Raw genomic sequence first — 25,126 nt, 5'->3', positions numbered from 1 at the left:
TTGGGCCCGAACAGATGATTGCTCTGTGGAAACTGAAGCTGGAACAGTTCCTTCTGAAATTGGGAGCAGGTGATGGCTTCAGCCTTCGGAGGTGGTTTGGCCACGAGCAGCCTTGCGATGTGTCTGGGGATTTGGATCCAGCTGTAACGCAGCGGGGAAGGCTGTTGAGTCACGGCTTTGCTCCAGTCTTGGGGAAGGCATTCCAGGAGCACGAACATTTAATTATGCGGGAAGTGATTGAATGGGTGCCAGCCTTAATGGGAAGACCTGTGCGACATGGACAGCGAAGGACTTTGTAACAATGGGTCAGCACTAGGGAGCCACGGCGTGACGGATGTCATGGCCCTCGGAAGCACCGGGCAGAGCCGCGGGCAGAGCGAGAGGCGCAGCCAGCCGGTGGGTGACACAGCCAGTCCTTGGAGGCCAAGCCCCGGGCTAGCGGGCCGGTGGGGAAAAGCACAGCCAGGGGCAGCCCGATCCTTCCACCTTGGTGGAAGCAGGAGTGGCGAATTTTCCTTTTTATACTGGTGCAGCATTCCGGAAGGCTGTCCCTGCCTGAAATCAGTAGAGATGTTGGAATTGAACCCGGAGAAACTCCTGCAAAGGGCTGTCACATTGGAGAAGAAAGCCGGTGGTCCTCAGAGGCAGGGGGATTCTTTGGCCGTATTTCACAGCTGAGAATTGTAGGTAAAAACAGGCCACGCGGACCGCCCCCCCAACCCCCCGGGGGCCCAGAGCTGCCAACCCCCTTCCTTTGCAGAGCTGGTCTCTGGGAAAGCCTCACCCCCACACAGCTCACCAGGGGCCTTGCCTGCGACTCTGGTTGGCTGACCCCAGGAGCTGAACTGCTGAACTGTCCCTTAACACAGTGAGGCTGTTGTCATGGGCTGGAGCACCTGGCTTCCCTGTGGCTGCCTTTAGGAGCCAAGGGAGAGGTATTTACAGTGGCCTGGAGGGGATACAACAGGAGCCCAGTGGAAAGGCCAAGAAATGAAAGAACAGCTTGCTTGCAATACTGATTTCTTACACAGTGTGGTTTTCACCTCCTCAGTGGCTGGTGCGGTGATTCGGGGGGGTGGGGGTGGCAGGTCTGCCTCGCTAGAGCTGCAAGCCATCCCCGGTTTTCACGGGCTAATTAGTTCCCAGCTGGTGCAGTCTCTGTCATTCATAAACATCCTGCGGGAGGACTGCGGATGCGCGCCGTGCAGCAAGCCATTGAGGGAGCTAGGTATGAGTGCCCCCCACCCCCCGATAGCCCCCGTGTGCAGCTAAGGAAGCAGAAGTGGCCTCTGCCCCCAAGCTGTCCCCAGGGTGGCAAAGGCATTTATGTTCTAACGTCAGTTGTCTGACGCCTACGACTGGACCCAGTTTTGACACTAACTACCCAGAGTTGGCATGGGTCCCAGAGGCTAAGGGCCCAGTCCCACAAGACCGCACCCACCTCAGTCACTAGCCACAAGTGGGGATCCCCAGGCTGCCCACACTTTGGCCTGGCCAACCTCGAAGTCAGGGTTTCCTCTGGACTCCCCTCAGGGTTGCTAATTCGTTAAAACAGCTCCCAGAACTCAGGGAAGCACTGTACTTAGGATTGCTGGTTTGTTCTCAAGGGTACAGATGAACCCTCCGGTGAAGAGACGCACAGGGTGGTGGTGGGGCGCGTGCAGAGCGGCCGGGCCTCCCTGGGGTTACCACCCCCCCAACACGTCGGTATATTCCCCGGTCAGGAATGCCTCCTGAAACCGGCCGTTCATGTTTTTACCCTGGCTTCATTACGGAGGTACGATTGAGTAGGCATCGGCCATTGGTGACTGAAAGCCCACTCCCTCTCCCCTCCCTGGAGGTCAGGGGTGGGGGCCGAAAGTTCAAGCCTCTAATCCTCTGGTTGGTTTTCCTGGCCAGCATCTCCCATCCTGCAGCTGTCTATCTAGCCCCGTACCCTCCCTGTCACCTCATTAGCACGACAGAGACACTCCTGCCATTCTGGAAATTCTAAGGCTTTGGGGAAGTTCTGTGCCAGGAACTGGGGCAAAGACCAAATGTATGGATATTTGTGTTCTGTTCTAAGACAACAGCCTAACGTCTTACGACAACCCTGTGACATGGCAACATCAATACAGTTCGTTATGAAGAAAATGCTGGTGCTTACGGAGGAGGCAGGGGCTGGATTTTGCTTGGGGGAGCCGAAGGTTTCCAGGAGGAGGCAACACTCCAGCAGACTCCTGAAGGTTGAATCAAGAGTGCCTGTAGAGAAAGGGGCGGGCGGGAGAAGAGAGGAGTGTGCGTTCCGGGGGCAGGCTCGCACAACAGCAGCGCGGCTGGAAGCTGGAGGTGGGTTTCGTCGATGTTCGGTTCAGTTACTATGGAGTGGTGCCTGCTAGGCGTCCTGTCGGGGCCTAGATGCTGGGCTCACGTTCTCCCCATGCCGAGGGAAGACGGAAGGACGTGCTGTATATCGAGACCTTCCGTGGATGGGAGTGGTCTTGCATCTTCCTTCAGGTGCAGGCCTAGGCACGGGTGAGCTGGCTGACCGCTCACAGCCTTTCTACCACGTTCAAGACGTGACTTTCGGAGAAGTGAAGCCCTCGTAGGCTCCTTGGCTTCTAGCAAATTCTTCCGTGACCATGTGCATTTGGATTAGGTAGTGACCCAGCTGGATGCCCACGACCAGGTGGCTGTTGCTGTCCAGGCGGGGGATGACTGTGGCCAGGGCTCGGGGAAGTGGCCCCAGGGATGGAGAGAGGCAGGTGGGTTCAAGAGCTTTTTAGGGGAAATGTGAGAAAGAGGAGTTGAAGGGGAGGCAAATTTCAGGCAAGCAGGTGATGGATGGGAGAGCGTTTCTTGACCACGGAGGAGGACTCCTTTCAATGACCAAGGATCCTGAGACACCGCAGGTGCTGAGCCACGGGTTGGCAGGGGACATTTCCTAGTTGTCCTCCGAGCCTGTCTTTGCTTCAATTAAACAGCTGATTGCTCAGGGGCCAGCAAATCCTGACGGATTCATCCTGATGGATGATGGGATGTTATGCATTTCTGCACAGCACAGAGGACATGGAACCGAAAGCTCCTTTAAAACAACCCGTGTGCCCCGCACACTGTCCCCTGCCAAGGCGCCCAGTGCGGGGAGGATGGCTTCAGAGATGCTGATGGCATCGGACAGAGTGATCACCACACACGGGCGCTGGGCTGACTGCCTCCTGTGAGTGACCTCCTGTGGTCTCCAGACCACCGTGTGAGCTAGGGACGGTCATTTGCATCTCACAGATGGGGGGACATGGAGGGCACAGCCTGGCGAAAGAATAACAGAAATTGAGTTTGAAAATGCTAAGTCAAAAAGCCTTCAATCTGGTCTGATCAAATCTATCAGTCTTTTGATTTCCGGTGGTTTTCCCTTTGGGCAATCACTCAAAACTGCTACGGGATAGCAGAGCAGAAGATTTATACCCGGACGACAAGGACAGCGGCCTTTTGATGGGAAAGGGGAATTACCATTCCAGTTCCCACCCCCAGCCTCACCTTGCACGTCCATTTCCGTATTTGTATCCCAAATTTCAGTATTTCCATCCCATACGATTTGTGAGCTAGAGCAATGTGAGCAAGTGGGTGCCTCCAATGAAGTGCTGTTGTGTGTGTGTGCGCACGCGTGCGTGTGTCAGGGGCAGGTGGAAGTCACCTTGTGGGATTCTGCTGGTTTCCCTGTACTTCTTTCTCAGGAGAAGGAGATGACTTCAGGTATTTTCCTGACAGTGGTCTTGACCCCGTGTGTCCTGCGCTGGTTCTTCCCTGTCAGAGAGCCCTTTGCCTGAGAATGTGTCCAGCTTGGTTCAGCCCCTGGGCTCAGGTGTGGGCTGCAGTGTGTGTGTGAACGGCTGGGAGGTTCCGGATCATGCTCATCACAGTTGACTGGCTTTTTCCTTCGGGCTGTTGAGGACACAGAGCACGTAGCTCCTGGCAGCTTGTGTGCAGGGTTTACGCTTGCTGTGAGCATGAAGTAGAGAGCATGGGCCTCTGAATAAGAAAGACCTCTGGGTGGAGTCTAGCCGTGCCCATTCCTAGCTCGGTGGCTCTGTGCAAGCCACTTTGCCTCCCTTGGTCTCAGTTTTCCCCTCTGTCAATGGGGGGTATTAATTCCTGCCTTGAACATTGATGTAAAGATTAAGGAAAATAAAACGTAAAATGTTTGGAAGATACAGGATCTTCCTATCATTCCAGACAGCTTTATAAACTCTCCCTACTTAATTAAAATAAAGAATGAAATCCTTTCTCCTTTAGGGATGCTGCTTTGGCCCATGATGTGCCCATTATCAGTACTTTGTCCCAGTAGCATTTTCCGTAAAGAGAACCATCCTATGACTTCTAGGGGAGTAAAGGACTCCTGGCTATTGTTCATTAGAATTCTCCAGCATGAATACAACCAAGGCCTGGAAACTGGCGGTGGAGGAAAGAAATTCTCAAGACTAAGGTGACTTGGGTTTTAGGGAAAAGGTCGTAAGCGACTCTTTGCTCAGGAATTTTGTCTGGAAGGCCCGCTGTGGCTGCTTGGCTGTCCTGGGATTGGTGAGTTTTATAGCGTTAGGCCCTTTAAGGGCAGGATGGTCAAGGCCACTGAGCAATCTCAGGCCAAGTTTTTCTATCAGTGCCTCATTCACTGGCAGATATCTGGGTGCCTGTCTTCAGGCACGTGTGCTGGGCGAGAAGGTACAGCACTGAACGGAAACCTCCGTGGGGTTTCTGATCAGTAGGGCGGACTGGCATCAATCGAAGACCTCAAAAAATAAAGAGGAGATTTATACTGGGAGGAGAGTCCTGTGGGATCCGTGTAGGACTTCTGAGATCAAGTAAGAAAACCCAGTCGGGTGAGAGAGTTCAAAAAGGATGTTCATGAAGGCTGGAGAGTTGCCAGGTGAACAGGCGCTTAGGTGGGTGCGAGGAGGAGAGCATGTATGAGGATGGGACGGAGCTGGACCCCGGACCCCAGATCCCAGAGAAGGGCCTGTGAGGTGAGGGGAGGAGGGAAGGGAGAGTGTAGCCTGAGAAGGCTCCTAAGAGGCTGCCAGTGAGTGGATGGGCTGACCGGGCATGCCTTGGCGGGCAGGCGGTGTTGAAGACATTGGACTTTTCTTGAAAGCACCGGGAGCTATTGAAATGAAGCAGTACTTTGCATTTTGCAAGTAATCTGGCGCTGCCCTGGGCGGGCATAGGAGGTGACAAATTAGGGGACATTGTAGCTGTCCAGACTAGAGATGGAGGTGACCCAGGGAGGGTGGCCATAGCAGAGGTGAGCCAAGAGGATGGAGTCCAGCCCAGTGGGAGCTGGAGGGGCCGGCTGCGCGGGGCCAGTTGGCACGGGCTCCCCGAACATTGCCGGCGGGAGCCATGAGAACGGGCTTTTGTATATTGGCTCCGCACCCATACAGCTCTGGATTGTGTCTTAAAACCAGTGCAACCAACTAGGACATGGAATAATTTCTTCCACGGTTTTTTTATAAATATAATTATATGTTGTGTTGGTGAATTTAAGAAATACACATTGTGTTTCTAGGTTATGATATATCTGAATGGAAATGTACTCACTGTGTCTGTAATTGTAGCCGTCTTTACGGATTATACTTATTTTAGAATACTACAATTTGAAAGTCTTATAATTATAATATAATACATATTTAAGATAACTTTGCTGTAATTATAGAATAATTGAAATTTATATTTACCAGATTAGATGACCCTGGGCCCCCGTCACTTTGCATTCCTATGGAGGTATATGCTTAAAAGTCAGTGTTAATTAATTGCAGATAGAAATGTGCTTTATACCCTGTGAAAGGAAGGGAAGAGCCACATTTTCCTAATTTCTTATAGGCTGATATGAGGAGAAATTGCTCCTGTAATCGAAGCACATCCCGGTGGACTTGGTCAAGCACTGTGGGTTTTAATCTATCTTCCCGACTCCCCTCCACCCTCGTCCGCTGCAGTTGAGAACATTCTGATGCCTGGGGCCCTCCACGTTTTGTTAGAACATCATAGAAGGATGGAAAGACTTAAAGAGGCCTTAGGCCAGCCCCGGAGAGGGGCCTGGCGGTTTTGTAGGCTGCAGAACAGCAGAGAATATTGAGAAAGTGTCCCAGGGCTTGCCCGGAGGCTTGTGCCAGGTACAACTTCGGTGGCTGTGGATTCAGCTGTACAAATCAGTAATTTAAGAGTGGAAGAGAAAGCCCCCATTTCTCATAGGGCCGATGACACCCCAGCCTTCCCTCCTAGAGCGTGTGCCCGCCGACAGTGGGTGTCCTCGGTGGGGAGCACCTGTCCCCTCCCTGGCCAGTCCCTAGTGAGAAGGGGCGCGCGCTCTCTCGGGTCCCCTGTCTGCTGCAGATGCGTGGAACCTGGGGTCCGGGGCCAGGTTCCTGTGTGGGGATGATGCCCCGCATCCTTGGGGAGACACCAGAGGCAGTGGTGGGGAACCTGTAGGAGGTGCTAGAATTATCCTGAGGGGTAGGCAGTCAGCTTGGACATAGGCAAGCTCTCCGCTGGGAATTGTTGGATCAAACCCCTGCATGGAATTCATTCCTGCCTGTTGTAGCCGTCATGTGTTTGTGCTCCCTTGCCTCGTGAGAGTTGCTCATCCTGTGTTCACTGTGCTTTACCCGCCGTCCAAGGCTTTTTGAGGGGTGACTTTTGACTACGTAGGATTTTCCCTATGCGTGCTCACCTACAACCTCATCCCCGCCCAGGAAGTGACTTTTCTTTAATAAAATCCAGAGACCTTTTCTGTTGGGATGTTCTTGAAGCCTGACCACCTCTTGCTCCAAATTAAGCTTTCTCATCTGCTTATGAGAGAAAACATGGAACATATTCCTACTTTCAAGGCAATTTCCCCTGACCCGTTCCTTCTTCAGGCCAAATAGCGCATTGCATTTAATGTTCTCTACATCTTTTTAAAGAGGGGCAGACGGTGACTGCTCAGGCCCCTTGCCAGGAGGCGAGTGGGGTTCCTTCGTGCGGCTGAGGCTGTGGGGCAGAGGAGGAGGAGTCCAGCCTCCGGGGGGTCAGGCCACGTGGGCTCTGTCCTGGCTCTCCAGCTTTCCCTGAATGACGCTGGACAAGCCGCTCACCTTCTCGAGGCCTCCGCTTCTACCGAAACAGAAGCAGGTTGGACAACCCTGAAGGCCCCCTCCGTCTCTAACATTCTGTGGTTAAAATGACCGTTTATTGAGCGCCTGCTGTATACACACATGGCACTGTCATGGGTATGGGCTGGGCGGGGAGAGTTCCAAGGCCCTGCCCTGAAGGGGTTTAGAAATGTTTTCTCTGTTCAGGTGATAGGCAAAGCCCCTGCGTGGGGACACGAGCACAGAAGCCTTTGAGCTGGGCTCTCGGGTGGTCACCCCCTTGTCCGCACCTACAAATCAGGTCTGCAGTCGCCTCTCCTTCTGACACAGTGCCTGTGTTCGTCTTCTAGCGTAGCAGACCTTTTCTCTGAAAAAGCAGAGCGTAAATATTCTTAGTCTAGGGGCCGTACGGTGTGTGTTACGATTCCACTCTGCTCTTGCAGCAAGAGCAGGTATAGTGGTGTATGAGCACGTGGGCGTGGCTGTGTGCGAATAAAACTTTATTTATGGAGATAGTTTGCTGACTTTAGAAAGTTCGAGTTTATAAAAGGTTACCACTCCAAAAAAATAAATAAACGGTTAACACTTGTCTTAAACTCTAGAAATGGTTGCCTCATCGTCACTGGGTCTGTGGACATGGCCGGGGATTACCTCACACGGGGCAGGCTCAGCACTGACTCTACCTTTAGGTTTTCACCAGCGGAGACCTGACTGTAGGTCTTTTTGTTCCTGGGCTTGTTTTATAAGAGGAACATTCAGGACGCTCCACTGGGGAGTTACACTGACTGCCAGGGATTCCCAGGGGCCTCCCCGAGACAGGAGAGCGGAGGCTTGCCATCTTTGTCTTCAGGGACAGAAGCTTCTGCCCGAACACAGGCTCTTTGATTGCGGCTGACCCGACAAACCAGCGTGTACCCATTTTGGGAAACAACCACAGGCCCTCACCTTGTTCATCCCTTAGGCTCTCCGGACTGTTCTAAAAAGAAAGAATACTGTCTGGCTGCCACATCTGGGGTTTTGTTGGCAGAAGTCTCTGTGGGGTTGCACAAGGCAAGAAGGCCAGTCAGGAGGGGTCACCCAGGAAGTCTTCCTTGTCGGGAGGATAAAGGCGCCCTCCGGGCATTGGAAACAACCGGAAATGGCCGGTCCTCGGAAAACAGCGACCTTACATCCTGAGTATCCTTAAATAGTTGTTTTGAGTCCGGGAAAGAGGTGATGTCCACTCCGGCCAGGACTTGAGGGAGGAAGGGCATTTATTTTAGGGCTGGTGTTTCAGCGAGCCACGCTCGGGCCTTTGTTTTGTTTCCAGGGAGAGGCGATATCCAGCCTCAGTTGGACAGTGCTCTCCAGGATGTCAACGACAAGTATCTCCTGCTGGAAGAAACAGAAAAGCAGGCGGTCCGGAAGGCTTTGATTGAGGAGCGCGGCCGATTCTGCACCTTCATTGCTATGCTGCGGCCAGTGATTGTAAGTTAGTGGAAAGCTCTGGAAGGCTTCAGCTGCCAGTTTGGAGGAGACTTTCCTTTATCCATCCACCTGTCCTTGAGTCCCGGGGAATTTGCTGTGTGTCAGGGATCGTGATGGCGGAAGTGCTTCCGTAGGCCGGTGACGCTCTCTGGGTCGCCGTTCCTTTTTCACGGTTCTTAGCACCGGTTATTCACTTACTCTTTCTCCCCAAGTCAAGAAGGCCTTGCAGGGTGGTTCTTAAGGTGTGGTGGTCCCCAGGCCGGCAGCGTCCCCTGGGAACCGGTTAGAAATGCAGCTTCTTGGGGCGCCTGGGTGGCTCAGTCATTAAGCGTCTGCCTTCAGCTCAGGTCATGGTCCCGGGGTCCTGGGGTCGAGCCCCACATCGGGCTCCCTGCTCGACAGGAAGCCTACTTCTCCCTCTGACCCTCCCCCTGCTGTGTCCCTTTCTTGCTGTATCTCTCTCTGTTAAATAAATAAATAAAGTCTTAAAAAAAAAAAAAATGCAGCTTCTTGAGCCCAACCCAGACCCTCCTGAATCCAAACCTCTGGGGTGGGGACCCAGTCATCTGGGTTTTAAACAAGCCTTCAGGTGGTTTTGAGACTCGGTGGCCGACTTCAACACCAGTGAGTGACCGTGAAATTAATATGGGAAGATCCTCAATGAATCAGTGCAGACTTAAGTTTTTAAGTAAATCATTTGCCTGCGATAACTGAAGACTTCTGCTGTCAGCAATCTTGAAGCTGGTAAGACACCAGCTCATTTCCCTCAGCCCTAGCAAAATGCCCAAATATGAGTCAGCCTCTGAGCATAGAACTTGTCCGTGGCTCATTCTTGCCCAGGCCTGCAGTCCCAGCTTGGCACTTCAGTGGAGCAGATGACTCCCTTCCGTAGTCCCCTGCTCCTGTCTCGCTTGCCGTTTATTAAGTTGGTGGAAAACACAAGAGAGAAGGGGGATAGTTAACGCTACTGCACACACGTGGGCTGTCACAGAGATCCGTTATCCGATCTGGACCCAAATCATTCCCACTCGGGTCAGCCACTGAAGTGGAGTGACTTCAGAGCAGGGCCTCAGCCCGTGGAGGGGCTGTGCTGCAGGATCCCGTGAGAATACGCAGATGGACCATCTGAGCAGGTGTGCTAACCCCCCCCACCCCCCCCACCCCCGGCACTGCAAGGAAGGCCACGTGTTTGCTTTGACTTGCTCACCATGTCTGGGGGGCACAGTCACTCCATAAATATGGCAGATTCCTTTTTCCCTTTGTGTTTCCCAAGAGAGAGGGAAGGCGGTAGCGCCTTCAGCACAGATGTACCAGTCTCGGGCGCCTTTTCTGAAACGCTGAAAGGGTTAGACAGAGAAACAGTTGGACCAAGACAAGGAAGTGAATCACTCACTATGACAACATGTTGTGCATTACTGTCCTTCAGGAAGAAGAAATCTCAATGCTAGGGGAAATAACTCACCTTCAGACCATATCAGAAGATCTGAAAAGCCTGACCATGGACCCTCACAAACTGCCGTCCTCAAGTGAACAGGTAGGAGGCGTGGGTTGAGCACTCAAGAGAGCAAACCAAAGACCTAAAGGTTCAAGGTCTTGAGGGTTCCTTGAGGCATTATCCCATTTAAAATCCTATCGGTGTTTCACATGGTGATACATAGTCGTCCTCACTGCGAGCCATTATAGAGCACCTGCTGTGGGCCAGGTAGTGTTCTAGGCTCTTTGCATAGACTTCCTCAGCTAATCTTCACTGTTATTCCCATTTTATAGAGCAGGACAGTGAGGCACGGAGAGATAAAGTCACTTAGCCAGGTTCACCTAGCTAATTAGTGGCAGAACTGGGATTTGAACCAAGTAGTCAAGAGCCCGTGGTCTTAACCATTGTGTTGATCTGTCTTCTAGAAATAAACTCGTATAGGAACATGACCGTGATCTTGGTCATCCTTGTGAACCAGTCTCACTGAATTTCTCCCATTCTAATTAATTAATGCGTGAGGCTCTCTCTTATGAAAAAGATGACATTTTTCATGCTTATTCATTTAGTTCACATGACAGTAACATTATATCAGGTTGGAACAGCTGACGAATCACGTGCTGCCTTTTGCCCTTTGTACAAAATTCTTATTGCCTCCCTGGAGAACCAACTCCGAAGACAAAAACAAGAGTGTATATTTTCTGTTCTATGAAATTGCTTTTGTTAAAACACAGCCGGCGTGCATTGACTCAATAAATAGACATTTATTGAGCATCTACTGTAAGAATGAAAGGTAGACCTCACATTCATGTACTTACTTGTCAGGCGGGGGAGCCAGATGCAGAAGTAACTGCAAAAGAATTGGCTTTTGCTCCTGATTCTGCCAGGTTTTCAAATACCAAGTTGTGGTCAGATAGGGCACAAGTGACCACCAAATATCAAGCAGCTAAAATGCAAGATCAACCAATCCTGAAACCGTGATTGAACCTGTAGTTCTCGAAGACAAAAATCCTATAAATTCTAGCCTGGATTATAAATGACTCTTGTAAATTGTCCATCTATAACTGTAAATCAATCTGTCTCTCTCTCTCTCTCTCTAGACTGATATTCATGGTCCCCTCCCTCCCCCTGCAATTTTTTTTATATTTTTGCTTGTGTCAGAAAAAGGATGAGGACATTGATGGATTGGTGGTATGGTTCTTTAATTTAAAAAAAGACCTGAACAAGTTTTTACATTATACCTCTGGATGATGGCAGAATTTTGATGTTACTGGTAAAGATTTGATGGATAACGTTTCCCTGCTCAGCTCCTTGCTTACCCACTTGGCTCTGTCCCCTTAGGTGATTTTGGACTTGAAAGGCTCTGATTACAGTTGGTCGTACCAGACGCCACCCTCTTCCCCCAGCACGACCATGTCCCGCAAGTCCAGCGTCTGCAGGTAAGTCAAGCTGGACCCTGCTCCTCCTGACACACTCGAGAAGCATCTAGAACAGTTCTGCCATCTGCAGAATTGTTTCCTAGCAGTTTTCTGTTTGACTGTTCTTGGCTTGCTGACTGCAGAGTTTACTGTCCTCTTCTTGAAGGATGGAAGGTTCACCATGCATCACTGATCCTTCTTGGTGTCCTCGACCGACTGATCTTTTTCTTGGACTTTCCGAAGCCAAATGACCTTCCCCTTCTTGTGAATGAGTGTTGAGAGTAAAGAGCAGGTTGGATCTGCCAAATCTGTGTCCGGTTGTGTCTCTGTACACACTTGTGTGTGTGTCCTTCCATATTTGAGCGTGTCTAGTGAACAATGAACAGTGATTTCAGACTGAAGACGTTACATCCTGACGTTCCGGAACCTGAAAATGTTGGTTGATTTAGTGTCCTCTTTTGTAGGCTGTGTGTGTGTGTTTGTGTCTTTGACAAATCTACTGGGTTTTCAGTTTGGTAACCAAGAAAACCATCTCACTGGTATAAAATGAAGCTGCATGAGTATCTTGTCTCTCTTAGAGTGTGAGCTTCAGTCGAAAATCCCGTAGCGCTGACGGCATCAGCTATGAACTTGGCGGAGCGCAGATGCCCTCTTCTGGCTGATTGGCAGGCTGGGGGGGGGGGGAAGCAAAAATTATGCTCATGCCCAGCCGCAGTCATTCCCTCTGGCACACTCCCCTGCGTCTGTCGGAGCGTCCGCACCAAGTGATTCTAGCCTGGGGCGGTCACACAGCCTTGACCACGTTAGCTGTCAGCGTTGGCGAAATTTGACAAGACTCTCTTGCCAGGAGCAGAAACCGCAAACTTTCTAATCCTGGGCTGGGTTGTTTGTTCTATCCCTTCTGATACTTCTACGACTGTACTTTATATCTCGGTTGGGACCACAGAACTCTGTTCAGGTTTCTGGTTTTCGTAATTTGAGTAATTACCGTGCAGAGCGTTATTCGTTAGAGGTGGAAATGGAAGCAGACAACACCTCCAGGGAGTGTATCACTTCTCGACATCCTGTTGACTGTTCATCTCGGAAGCAGACAGCTTAGCACTGACTCCCTGGTGGTGGTGAAAGCTGCCCGCCTCTCTCCAGGTGTGCCGGTCACACCCAGCCCACAGATATGGTCACAGATTCCTGTGGTCAGGGTAAAGCCGTTCATTAAAGCATCAGCTTTGTTAATAAGAGGTACAGCACGGTGACACGGACACACTGAGTTGATTTGCTGATGTTCTTTATGATGGTCTTGAACCAGGTTCATGTAGGATGGAATCACCTCGAGGAGTCCCTTGGCACCTGCACTTCCAAGGCGTTGGTTGTCTGGGTTGACCTTGGTTTCCTGGCCCCAGATGGTCCATCTAAGGGAGACACTCGCATATTCTAACCGGGTGGCGCTGCAGCCTCATGGTTTTTGCTACAGGGTCATGGGATTCTGCGAGCTGCTGAGCAGAGACGATTAGCCCCATCTTTTCCTGCCACAGACATTAGGTCTGTAGCTTTGGTGGTAGATGACGTGGCAGAATCGGGTAGCACTGGACTCTTCAGAATCATGGGCCTCCATGCTAAGGTCACCTCGTGGCACCATCAGAGAAGTGAGTCCCGGCAGACTCCTGGTTTATGATAACTCTAGTTTTCTCTCCCCTGCTTACGTGAAGAAGCTTTTGTTTGCTACCTGAATCATCTGGTGGTTTTGAAACCATGCCTTACCGTTTGCCCCGCTTTTCTGTGGCAGGTAGCTGACTGCATTATGTTCTCCCCCCTCCCCCGCGCCCCCCCCCCGGTTTTCGTGTCGCTCCTTCCTCCTTCCCTCCCATGCCTGCCCCCTCTGCTTGCCCCCACAGCAGCCTGAACAGTGTGAATAGCAGCGACTCGCGCTCCAGCGGCTCCCACTCCCACTCCCCGAGCTCCCACTACCGCTACCGCAGCTCCAACCTGGCCCAGCAGGCGCCCGTCCGCCTGTCCAGCGTGTCCTCCCACGACTCAGGATTCATTTCCCAGGACGCCTTCCAGTCTAAGTCACCGTCCCCCATGCCGCCAGAGGCCCCCAACCAGGTAAGGGGGCCCCGGGCTCCAGAAGCGGCTGTGGCGTCTAGTGCCCGGGCCCCCGCCCGTGGCTGCAACCAGGGAAGGACGTCGGCTCTAACAGACCCCTGTCCTCGTCCCACGAGAGACCTCTGGTCTAAGCTGTCACCTTTAGATGAGTTGTTTCCCCAAAGGGCGAGAACTCTTAAGTTGGGGTTGAAGCCTGTCTCCATGGTGGTGATGGTCGCGTCACCCCGTTGGGTTGGGGAGTTTTCTTATGCAAGGAGACGGACCACCCTCTGGCGTCCCTGTAAGTGTCCGGCTCAGCATGGTGCTTAAGGAACGGCATTGGTGCAAAGGGCGGCCCCTCCCCTACCGCCCTCTCTGCTTCCCTCTGAGCGGTGGAGATTTTGGAAGCCTTCCGGGGCACTGCCCGGTTCCCTGTCGCAGCTGGTGCGAGAATGCGAATGGATCCTGAGAGCCCTTGCGGATGGGTTCTGTTGGCATTCTGCTCCCGGGAGGAGGGAAGATGGGGAATCTTTCAAGCACGGCTGGGTTAGGCGGCGGCGCTAGACCCAGCGCAGCCCAGGCCAGCGGTTGCAGCAGGGCCGGGGCTGGAGGGGGCACTGGGACGCCCTCCCCCTCCTGCCCTCTCGGTTCCCCCTCCCCCAGCCCCCGTCCCCGTCCCATAGCGGCAGGGGCCTGGCTTCCCCCTTCGTAAGCGGCCCGCGCGCCATCTGCTGGGGAGCCCGCTGCGCTCTCTGGGGCTGCCCACAGCCTTTGGTCCGGGAGCCTGTGGTCTCAGAAGGTCACGTGCTTGTCTTGTTTATCCAGGTACCCAATTTGCGTCACAGTCCCTGAGTATCTACCGTGTACCCGGCACCACCCTAGGACCCCCCCTCCCCCGGCCCCCCGCATGCTGTCCCTGTTGTCCTTCCGACAGCCACGGGGAGTATTGTTACGCCTACTCGGTTGTGGAAAAAGGGGCTCAGAGACGTGACTTCCCCACGTTGCGCTACCATGTGACCTGCAGGTCGGAGGGGGGAGGGGGAGGCGCCAGGAACAAGGGCTTCTGATGACTGATCCAGAACCCTTTCTGTTTTTTCTCAGCCGTAAGGCGTCCTTGGAAGAGTGTTTGGGGGGCACTTCCTGGAGAGGAAGCAGCTGCAGTGTTGTGGGAATTTCAGCCAGAAGGCTACTTGCCTGACTTGCCCTGACATTGCTGAACCCAGAGGCTCTCGGCTCGGTGGGCCCTCTGGCATCTTCCAGCCCTCTCAGGAGACTCTCGCTCTGTCCTCCTGGGATGGAGACTCGGCCTCACACAGAAACATCGAGGGCCAAGAGCCTTGGCTTTACGCTCTAACGTGCTTGTCCTCGCGCGGGTGCTCTGGCTTGGTCTGTCGGGTGCCCCCCGCCTGTCGCCGCCGTGTGCGCACTAAACCACACCTGTGTGTCTTGAAAGCAGTGTGAATGGTTGGAAGCAAAACAGGGATGTGCGATTCTTGCAAGGCTGTTCCTCTGCGCAGCCGAATTCTGTGTGTGTTGTTAGTCAGCGGACACGTTAACATGGTATCGTGTGCTGACGCTCCTTTCTAAGAAAGGGGAGGCCTTGCGCTGCAGCCTTCCTGTCACACTGTGTGTGTGGGTCAGGCTGAAGCGAGGCTTCTGCCTCCGGCTACGCTGAGGGAAGCAGAAGGTGGCGTGTGGGGATTTACTCAAATCTGAAAGCCGGTGCCCAAGATCTGCTTGGCTAGCAGCTCTAGGGTAGTTTAATAAGCTCAGGGATGCTGCAGAATTTAGTAGAGAATTCTAGTTTTACAAAAAGGCATTAGGGCTGCTTATAGTTGTAAAGGGGAAGTTTAAGGAAATCGTACAGATCACATAGGCCGGAGCATTTATTTAGGACGTGAGGAAGGGAACACACATCTCTAAGCGGCAAGACCCCTTCATTGCTCCCCTCAGTCTCATGGCTCGAAGTGAGTGCCGAGTGATGGAGGATGTTAAGAATTGTCCCGTTTTCCTACCCTGTGCTCTTTTCAAGTCGTACCTTAGTGCCTTAGGCCCAGGAGTGGGGCTGTGTCTGTGGTGAGGGTCTCATCCTAGAGCTGTTCATTCCATCAAGGTGAGAGGATCTTTAGGAAAAACGAACAGAAGTCAAAGGAAATAGGAACCCACAGCCCTGCGCTGGTTTATGGGCTTTTTTTCAAGTTGAACAGACTTGAATTGGAGGGACCAAAATGAACAGCCCTGGCAAATTACAGAGATAACCGGCTTCTCTGGACACAGACGCATACATACACGTACGCTTTCGCCTTATCGTCATCCATTAGATACAAAGTCTCATTTCGTCGTCTTCCGTTCGATATTACTGATCCCTAAAGATGAAAGAAATTGAGGTTTAGATTAAGCCCAAGGTTCCCCCACTGAGAAGTGACAGAAACGTTACTTGGATCCGAACCCCTCAAACTTTGGATCCGGGACCGGTTCACCAGACCCCGAGCTTGAGGGGCTGCCAGGGCACCCGCCAGGGAGCCTGTCCTTGCTGTGGTTCCACGGGGCCCCATGCGGCAGAGTGTCTTCCTGGAGCCTCGCTGCTTGCAGGATGGAGAGTCCGGATGGAGATGGTTGGCGGAAACTTTTCTTTTTCTAAAGACGGTGAAAGAAGTGGACAGAAACATGAGTCCGGCCTCCCTGGCAGGGGATGTGGGAACACTTTGGGGGAAGTAATAGTAGACCCCAGTAGGATTGGGCTTATTTAAACGAAAGGACGAGCCAGAGATTGCAGTTAGCTGTGAACAAAACTTACAGCAAATACCTGGGTGTGCCCAAAGCACTATCCCAGGGGACCCAGTTTCTATGGAAGAGATGGTCATTGTCACGCATCCATTCAGTAATTCCAAGCACCTGCCACGTGCCAGGACAGGACTAGAAAGTTGAGACGGATCGGTGAGCCCCCTGGCCCAGTCCCTGCCTGAACTGAATGTCAGGAGGCTGACCTGGGAGCACAGACCCTGGCCGATGGCGGGGCGGGGTGGGGGGTGACCCCCAGACTGGAGGTTCAATAAAGATCGGCACGAAGGGATGTTGTCCCAAGTCAGACCTCCTTTCTGTAATGGCCCCGCTCCAGATGCTTCCTCCCTCCCTGAATGGCCACTGGAAACATTGCGCTGAGCTCAGGGCTTCACTGTCCCAAACCTCAGAATCATTTCCCAGGCAGAGAAACCTAAAAACCTGTCCTGCGAAGATGCAGCTTCAGAGGGGCTGGACACCGCCCTTCATGGGCGCAGAGGCTGCATGTGACCAGGGGCGAGGCCGGGAGTTGGAGACGTTGGAGCCAAAGCCCGACCCGGTGGGGGGGTGTGTGTGTGGAGGGGGGCTGGGGTGTCAGTCCTCAGCTAATAAAGGGGCCTGTGCACCTGGGAGATGCCAGAGGCAGGCCTCCCCTGGACCTGGGCTTGTGGCGTGAGGAGAGATGCCCGAGGGAACACCGGGAGTTCCCGCCCCTGACCCGCGCCCTGCGCAGACTAGACACACCCAAATTGGGCTCCCGGGTGCGGGGGGCTGACAGCCTGGCAGGTCTGGGCCTTGCCGCGTCTCCGGCTTCTTTTCGAGGGCTTGGAAGCCTGTGTGTGTGTGTGCAGTCTTGGGGGAAAAAAATAACCCTAACACTCTGCTTCTCTCATCCTTCCCTCTTCTGTGTATATGTCTGTCTCTCTCTCTCTCTCTGTGCGTGCCCTCCCCCCGCCCCATCTTCTGTTTCGGTTTCCTGCTACTTCTGGTGGCACGTGGTCCCTCCCTGCCGGCAGAACTCGTCCAGCTCGGCCTCCTCCGAAGCCTCGGAAACCTGCCAGTCCGTGAGCGAGTGCAGCTCGCCCACCTCGGTCAGCTCAGGCTCCACCATGGGCGCCTGGGCGTCCACAGAGAAGGTGACCGGCTGGGCCCCCGGCCACCGCGGCCACCCTTCTCCGCCCCCCCTCCCCGCCCGCCACTGGCCGTCACCGCCGGGACCTGAAACTTGAAATCAACCAAAGGCACACCCTGAGCAGCCACTCTTGGGGACAGAGAGAGGGACAAGGCTGAGGGCTTTTTCTTGAATGGGCGCCGGGCTCCTGAGCCATGACCTTGCCGTCGTCCTGAGGGAGAGGAAGGGGTATGGGGAACTCGGAGGTGGAAGGCTCCTTCCCAGAACAGTGCCGTGTGCTCATCCATCTCCCCCTTGCCCTCCCAAGCCCCCCTCCCCCACTGTGGCCCCCTTGTCGCCGTAGCCACACCGCCCGATGGGACCTCCCGCTGCATCAGAGGCTGTGTGCTTTTCTGCCTTTTAGTTTGCTGACCCCTCCTCCCTCTTCACCCCGATTTGGAATCTGCTCCTGAACAGTGTGATGATTTCGGAAACCTAGAATGAACAGATTTAGTTGACGCTTGAGAATGTTTAAATTTGCATAATGAGATGAGCAGATCACGATCACCCTGAAACTCTGCTTCGTTGGCTAAATGATCAAAAACCATTGCGAACGCCACAAGTGAAGGACACTGGTCAATTTCCACACTATTCCAGAATGTAGATAAGTTATGTCCTTGACCGAGCACTTGCCTGGTGTCCCACGGGTACTCTTTGCCCCGTGGCCCTTTCCGCCCCACGGATCATCCACGAGCAGCAGAGCCCCGCCGCTTGTTTGATGGATAAAGGCTCCGGTCCCCTCCTCCCTTGAATGTCAATGCCATCTTGTACCTCCACACTCATCCTGTTATATTAATTTTATTTTCCTTTCTCCCCCCCCTTTTTTGTTTGTTTTGTTTCCAGTTGTCTAACGGGTTTTCTCACTGTAGTTTGCCAAGTGAATCCCATGTGGGGCCCGTGGGGGCAAGCCTTTCCCCTCATTGCCCGCCTGCCTCCCGCCTGCTCCCTCGGGTCACCTCTGTCCACCTTCCAGACTTCGCTCATTATCACACCATTGGGCCCGGCATGTTCCCGTCATCTCAGATCCCTAGCTGGAAGGTTTGTGTCTCTCCTCCCTTCCCTCCTCTCCTCTCCCTCCGCCCCCTCTCATGGCTGTGCTCCCCCCACCAGTCCCACGATCCCTCATCCTGACCCCCCTCAGCCCTCCCTTCCACACTCTGCCTTCCTCCCCATAGAACCCCTCTCCCTAAGAAAGTTCCCTCCGGGAAGAACCAAAAAGCAGCAGGCAGATCTGAGGGAGAAATTTCCACACGGAGCTGAGATGGGAGAGGCTCCCTGTAACGCACCTTCCCTCAGCCCGGGCAGACGGTGGCGCCCGACAGGGCCGTGTGCAGTTCTGCGCTGCTGGGGGCCCTGCGGGGTGTCAGTATTACAGGGGCTGGGAGCCACTGCCCTCCCCGGCCGCGTGCCCCAGACTTTCCCCTCGAGTCCCTTACTGGGCCACGGCGACAGAACCATAATGCAAACTGGGGGTTGGCTTACCATGCTTGATCTCAAAAGTAAATGCAGACTTTATTTTTTAGTCTCATTTGTTTACTCTCAAAATGTGTTTGCCTTAATACAAAAACAAAGTTTTAAAATGAGTTCCTAGCAAGTCCAATCCTATTCTGAGAGGTGGTGTCCCTACTTTGAATAGTAGGTGACCCCAGGCTGCGGCATTTTGAGGTCTCGACTTAATCCCTCATAAGTAGTGTGGACCCCTCATGCTCCTCAAAAATCTTTCTGCTGACCCCAGAGGCCTTCCCTCCCTCTGTGAGGGCCTCAGGGGGGCACTTCCCGGGTGCCCTTTGGGGCCCAGGCCCAGTTTCCTGGAGGCGGAGGTTCAGCCTCAGCGGGAGGGGCTGACTCCCGTTAGTGCCCCCTGGTGGCCACTTGGCTCAAGTGAAGCCATTTGGGCTGGAGGAGAGGGGGTCCCTTCAGACACCCGCAGGGAGGGCCTGGTCCCCGGGGCATGTGCTGGCCACCGGCTGGGGCCTTCAGACACCTTAGACAGTTGGTCAGCTGCAGGTGGCTACTAACTAAGAGTCACCCACAGGTACCTGCCTGGTTGGTGAGGGTGTTTCATCTTTGGGCGGATAGGAGGAAAGGGGAGGTTCCCGGGGGGGCCCCCCGCCAAAGGATTTTCCAGTCCCTCCTTTTAGAGCCGGGTGAGGACGCAGTAGAAGGGCCTGCTGGCCTGTCCTAGCCCGAGCTTCCCCAGAGGCCGGCTGCCTTCTGTGGGCAGCTGTCCGGAGGCTTCTACAGCCTTCCAGATGGCGGCGGAGGCCGGGCGCCTGACGGCGTGCCTTCTGCTTAGGACTGGGCCAAGCCAGGACCCTACGACCAGCCTCTGGTGAACACCCTACAGCGCCGCAAGGAGAAGCGGGAGCCAGACCCCAGTGGCGGAGGGCCCACGGCCGCGGGTGGCGCGCCCGCAGCGGCTGACGAAGCGCAGAGACCGCGGAGCATGACCGTGTCAGCTGCCACCAGGGTGACGCTTTTTTTTTTTTTTTTTAAGATTTTATTTATCTGACAGACAGCGAGAGAGGGAACACAAGCAGGGGGCGTGGGAGAGGGAGAAGCAGGCTTCCCGCGGAGCAGGGAGCCCGATGCGGGGCTCGATCCCAGAACCCTGGGATCATGACCTGAGCCGAAGGTAGATCCCTAACGACTGAGCCCCCCAGGCGCCCCAGGGTGGCGCTTTTTCCGCTACAGCTGGTTGGACCCCTCTAGCCCTGGCTGGCGGCCGTGTGCTGACCAGCACAGGGGGCCGAGTCAGCCCGGCATCTGGAGGGGCTGAGCCCCGTCCCCCCACTCCCTGTTCTGTAGTGATTAGAGGGCCCCCAGGGAAGAGCCTGGCACTGAAATCGGACTCCTAGAACTTTCTAGAGCCTGGGTAGGACCCACAGACGGGTGATGTTCACGGGAGCGGGTTAGGAGTAATACTGAGGCTCCCACTTGAAGTATGCAGAAAGGCTCTGGGGACATGGGACAGGGGATTCACGGCCCTGGTGGCTTGTCTGTGTGTCTGTCGCCTCCCCGCTGCAGCCTGGTGAGGAGATGGAGGCGTGCGAGGAACTGGCGCTGGCCCTGTCGCGGGGCCTGCAGCTGGACACCCAGAGGAGCAGCCGGGACTCGCTGCAGTGCTCCAGCGGCTACAGCACCCAGACCACCACCCCGTGCTGCTCGGAGGACACCATCCCCTCCCAAGGTACGAGGCCGCCCGGGCTGGCCGGCGGCGGAGAAGCGGAGGCCGCGCAGCCACAGCGACTGCGCCGGCGGCCTCTGGGAGCGCGTGGCGGCGCGGCCTGTGCTGGTCAGGGCGCGCCGAGCCCGCAGCCCCGGGTTCGGAACCCATTCCGCCCAGTCCCCCGGGAGCCCTGCGTCCCTCAGCGCCGCGCGCGCCGGCCAGATGGCAGCCCAGGGGCCAGAGGAGGTGTGTGTGTGGGGGGGCCGATCCGATTTGCAGCCCGCCGCTCCAAGCTCCTCAGACTGCGCGGGCCCCCGCACGGCCGTTGTGCTGTCCGGGGGGGCGGCGGGCGGTGCGTGGGGTCCTCTGGCTCCGAAACCCGCTCTGAGCCCCACCGCCCTCGGGAGCCCGGGTGCCGAGACGAAGCGCGCACGCCTCGGGCGGCAGCCTGACTCCGCGCGTCTTTTCGGGGGCTCAGCGCCCGGGGCTCCGATCTCCCTCCGGCCTTTGCCCGACGCGTGACTCGGGGGGGCGGTGGTAGTCCGGCTGAGGCTGGATCCTCACGTCCGCTTCCGGCCCGGCGGGGGTGTGCAGTTCCTCGTCTCTTCCCGCGCGCCCCCCTTATTCCTCCCGGAGACGCTGCCGTCCTGGGGCCCAGGGTTAGAGCGGGGAACCGAAGACCCCTGCGGGGACTGCTCGGACGTCGAGGGCTTCTCAGGATGGTGCAGAGATTGGGGGAGGCTGGGGATGAGGTGGCGGGTAACGCATCTTGCCTCTTGTGCCTTTTGTTCCTCCAACACCAAAGAACCGAAAAGCAGAGCTGCTGCCGCGGAGAGTCCTAATCAAATCTTATCATCAGTTTCAGATTATGATTATTTCTCTGTAAGTGGCGACCAGGAGGCAGATCAGCAGGAGTTTGACAAATCCTCCACCATCCCGAGAAACAGCGACATCAGCCAGTCCTACCGACGGATGTTCCAGGCCAAGCGCCCAGCCTCAACGGCTGGCCTCCCCACCACCCTCGGACCTGCTATGGTCACCCCGGGGGTTGCAACCATCCGACGGACCCCTTCCACCAAGCCTTCTGTCCGCCGGGGGACCATCGGAGCCGGCCCCATCCCCATCAAGACCCCCGTGATCCCCGTCAAGACCCCAACCGTCCCAGACCTCCCCGGGGTGTTGCCCGCGCCCCCGGACGGGCCAGAGGAGAGGGGTGAGCACAGCCCTGAGTCGCCGTCTGTGGGCGAGGGCCCCCAGGGTGTCACCAGCATGCCCTCCTCCATGTGGAGCGGCCAAGCGTCCGTCAACCCTCCTCTCCCAGGCCCGAAGCCAAGTATCCCCGAGGAGCACAGACAGGCGATTCCAGAGAGCGAGGCCGAAGACCAGGAGAGGGATCCCCCAAGTGCCACTGCTTCCCCAGGCCAGATCCCGGAGAGCGATGCTGCAGAGCTGAGCCCGAGAGATACTCCGCAAGGGGAAGACATGCTGAACGCCATCCGAAGGGGCGTGAAACTGAAGAAGACCACGACCAACGACCGCTCAGCCCCTCGCTTCTCGTAGGCGCGCTAGGCTCCCAAGAAATGCTGCCAGTGGGGGAAGGAACTGTTTAATTCATAAAACCTAATTTGTCTCGATCCATTCCAATCTATAATCAGACAAAAGATTTTGTAGGCAACTCAGAATACAGCTCTTTTGAAAGTACTCGACACCTTTAGATAAGAATTAAAAGCAACATATGTAACTGACATAACTTTGATCTTTTAATTTGTAAATATTGACCGTTTTCTTTCTGCACATTCTAATCTTAGTTTCCCTTTTGATTTTTCTGAAGGTGCCAAATTCCATTTAACTTTTTTACAAGTCTTTGTAAAATTTTAAATGCATAATGGGTGGGGGGGGTGGTCGGGGCAAGGGGAAACACAAAGTAGTTAATTTCAGAAAAAAGGATAACTCTACTTATTAGCCTTTTCTTTTCTCTCTCCTTTTTTTCCTGCAAGCTTTTGTAGATGCATTGTAGTAGTCTGGCTTAGAAGCAAATTCAAGTTATTTTAATGTACAAACAAAATGGATCAAGGGTTAAAATCTTCATTTACATGTAGTATGTTCTGGCTGAGAAAAGCAGGAGTAACAAATGATGAGCAATATTCGGAATGAAGTAAATCCGGAAATGGTAGACTCTGTTGGGATTGGGGGGGAGGGCCGTGGGAGGGGCACACAGTCAACATAGCCGATCCTGTTAACATTTAAGAGTAGCCTCGTAGGTTGAATTTCTAGTAGCTTCATGGTAAATGCATCCGAATAAGCCATACTGGATTGCAGTGTTTGTTTCTGTAGGGTGTTTAAGGACTTCCTTTGTCCCACGATTCCTCTTGACTGCACACAGCACCCACCTCCAGTCCCGTGCATGCTGCCGCCACCGGGTAGACCCAGAGCCCCCCCCCCCCGCCCCCCTTCAGTTACTCGTCTCTCGTACCCACGTTCATTGAATCCAAATACATCCAAAAAGGGTAAGGCAGTTTTAAAAATGTGAAAACATTTAAAAATGATAGCAGGGAATTCTTAGATATAGCCAATGCCTTTTACTTAACCGTGCCCAGCAGGCTGGGCGCGTTGAAAAGCCCAAATATTTTGAACAAACTCGAGCGGATTTAACAAGGGTAACCAGCTTGGAATCTAGCAACTTGCCAATGTGTTTACCGACCTGGGGGCTTGTTTTTCTTCTCTTCTTTTAAATAAGTGGCAGTTAATTGGCATCATACCAAACATTGAAGAGCGGAGGATTTATTTATTGTCACTGGGAATCTGACCACTATACTGTCCCTTTTTTTTTTTTTTTGGTATTCTAGGTAATGTTTTTTGGAATGGATTTATGTCTTTTCTTTTTTAAGTGAAAGTTAAATTTGTTCTAATGCCCATTCCCTAAAGCCAACAGAGATTTGTAGATTTAAAGGGATCTTGTTTGGAGAAGACATGTCCAAAAAGACCAAGCAAGCCCCTTAGCACTCGGGTCAGTTTCTCTTGAAGAAACCGGAGCTTGGTGGGTCCCGCAGACCCTGCAGGTTTCTGTTGGCTCTGATCTTCAATTACATAATCTTCTGCTTTCATACCTAACTGCACTGGATGTGAGAGTAACGTACCTGTACAGTCACTGTTCTATATATTAACATCTAACACTGCTGTGATTGCTCAAGGGCATTTTATGTTATGGCTTTAAAGCAAAGGCATGATTATTAGAAACTATTTAAGCTTTTTTTTCTTTGAAAAACAAGCTCCTTCTACAGAATATAAGCAACAGTAGTGCCTGTGGTTTAGCCCACCAATCTTGATGACTAAAAGTAGCTGATGCATTGTGCATATGATGCTTGAGATGGTTTTTGCAAAAGCAGAAATCACTGCAAGGTAATTACAATAGATAAAAGTGGTATTTTAAACCTTGGAAATAAATGGATGTAACTGTACCTTGGTACAGCTTTTCACTTGTTTAGTTTTTAAACGTTAGTATAATCTGAATAAATTTAATATAAAATGTTGCCAAATTCAATGTAGAAAGAATGTGAGGACACACCTTGGGTAGTTCTGTTTGTGTTTTTGCATATTGTAAAAGCAGGGTCACAGCTAAAAATAAAGAAATCGTTTCTAAAGGTAAATTATTGTGGTTTAGTTGCTAGTTCGTACTGAGAGTTGACCTCTCCCCGTGCAGTTTTTTGTTCTAAACTTGTATAAATAACAATTGTGTAATGTGTCTCCCTTCTACCTTGTAACAATTGCTTCAGCCTACATTATAAATAAAGAACCACTAGAAAAAGTCCTGGATGTCAAGACTTATTAAAATTCAGTTGCAAGTCTTCATCAACTGTTTGTTAGGAGACGCACGGAGACTCCGACTAGGCTTACTAGGAAACCAGAGAACGTTACTTCTGGGATGGCCCTGGGCCCTAAGAACACTAGCAGCCTCCACTCATGAACTGTTTGAACGTAATTCTAGTGAGTTATCACCAACTGAAAGCCAATGGGTTTGGTTGATGATGGTTTTAAAAATGGCTCTACCTTTTAAAGACACTTCTTCCAACACTTAGAGTTCTGCTGTCCCCTCACCTGGGAGCCCGCAGACCACCCAAGCTCCAGTAGAGAGGCAGAGCCGGAAAACCATCCCGGGGAAGCTGCACCCCAGCCCCCAAACCTCCACTCCCGAGCGAAGCCCGTGAACTCCAGGCTGATTCGTTGAGTATGTGCTGCTTAGAGTTAACCTTTTAATCACACTAAAATGTCATTCCTGGCACCTTTACAAAACCAAAAAGATTTTCTCAAGTCCTCAGGATTTGCATACCTTCTCTTTGTATTCATCCCAGTCACTAAGCCTTCAAATAGGGTTTGTTCAACTAAAATCCTCAAGAGTAAATCTTGTATCTGGTTCTGCTGTTTTCCCTGATAACACGTGCTAGCAATAGGACTTCCTGGGGCAGAGGACAC

The 25,126-nt window shown here is 53.3% G+C and overlaps 1 protein-coding gene across 7 annotated transcripts in view; it reads left to right on the top strand.

Moving 5' to 3' along the window:
* MTSS1 (MTSS I-BAR domain containing 1) overlaps window positions 1-25,075 on the top strand; it is a 158,586-nt gene extending 133,511 nt beyond the window's left edge. For 3 of the 7 annotated variants that reach the window (XM_032415753.1, XM_032415752.1, XM_032415758.1), the window contains 8 exons: window positions 8,410-8,567; window positions 9,994-10,101; window positions 11,380-11,477; window positions 13,346-13,556; window positions 18,331-18,525; window positions 19,784-19,957; window positions 20,515-20,677; window positions 21,516-25,075. In XM_032415753.1, coding sequence (XP_032271644.1) covers window positions 8,410-8,567; window positions 9,994-10,101; window positions 11,380-11,477; window positions 13,346-13,556; window positions 18,331-18,525; window positions 19,784-19,957; window positions 20,515-20,677; window positions 21,516-22,216 — 1,808 coding nt within the window. In that variant the 3' untranslated portion in view covers window positions 22,217-25,075. Of the gene's footprint in view, window positions 1-8,409; window positions 8,568-9,993; window positions 10,102-11,379; window positions 11,478-13,345; window positions 13,557-17,332; window positions 17,453-18,330; window positions 18,526-19,783; window positions 19,958-20,514; window positions 20,678-21,515 lie in introns of all 7 variants that reach the window. The other 4 variants (XM_032415755.1, XM_032415754.1, XM_032415757.1 and 1 more) reach the window with 2 other exon arrangements.
* Window positions 25,076-25,126: the final 51 nt, after the last annotated feature.

Source organism: Phoca vitulina, unplaced genomic scaffold (genome assembly GCF_004348235.1).
Source record: "Phoca vitulina isolate PV1807 unplaced genomic scaffold, GSC_HSeal_1.0 scaffold18, whole genome shotgun sequence".
In the NCBI taxonomy this organism is placed as follows: Eukaryota; Metazoa; Chordata; class Mammalia; order Carnivora; family Phocidae; genus Phoca; species Phoca vitulina.
This window is presented reverse-complemented; position numbering and strand designations above follow the sequence as displayed.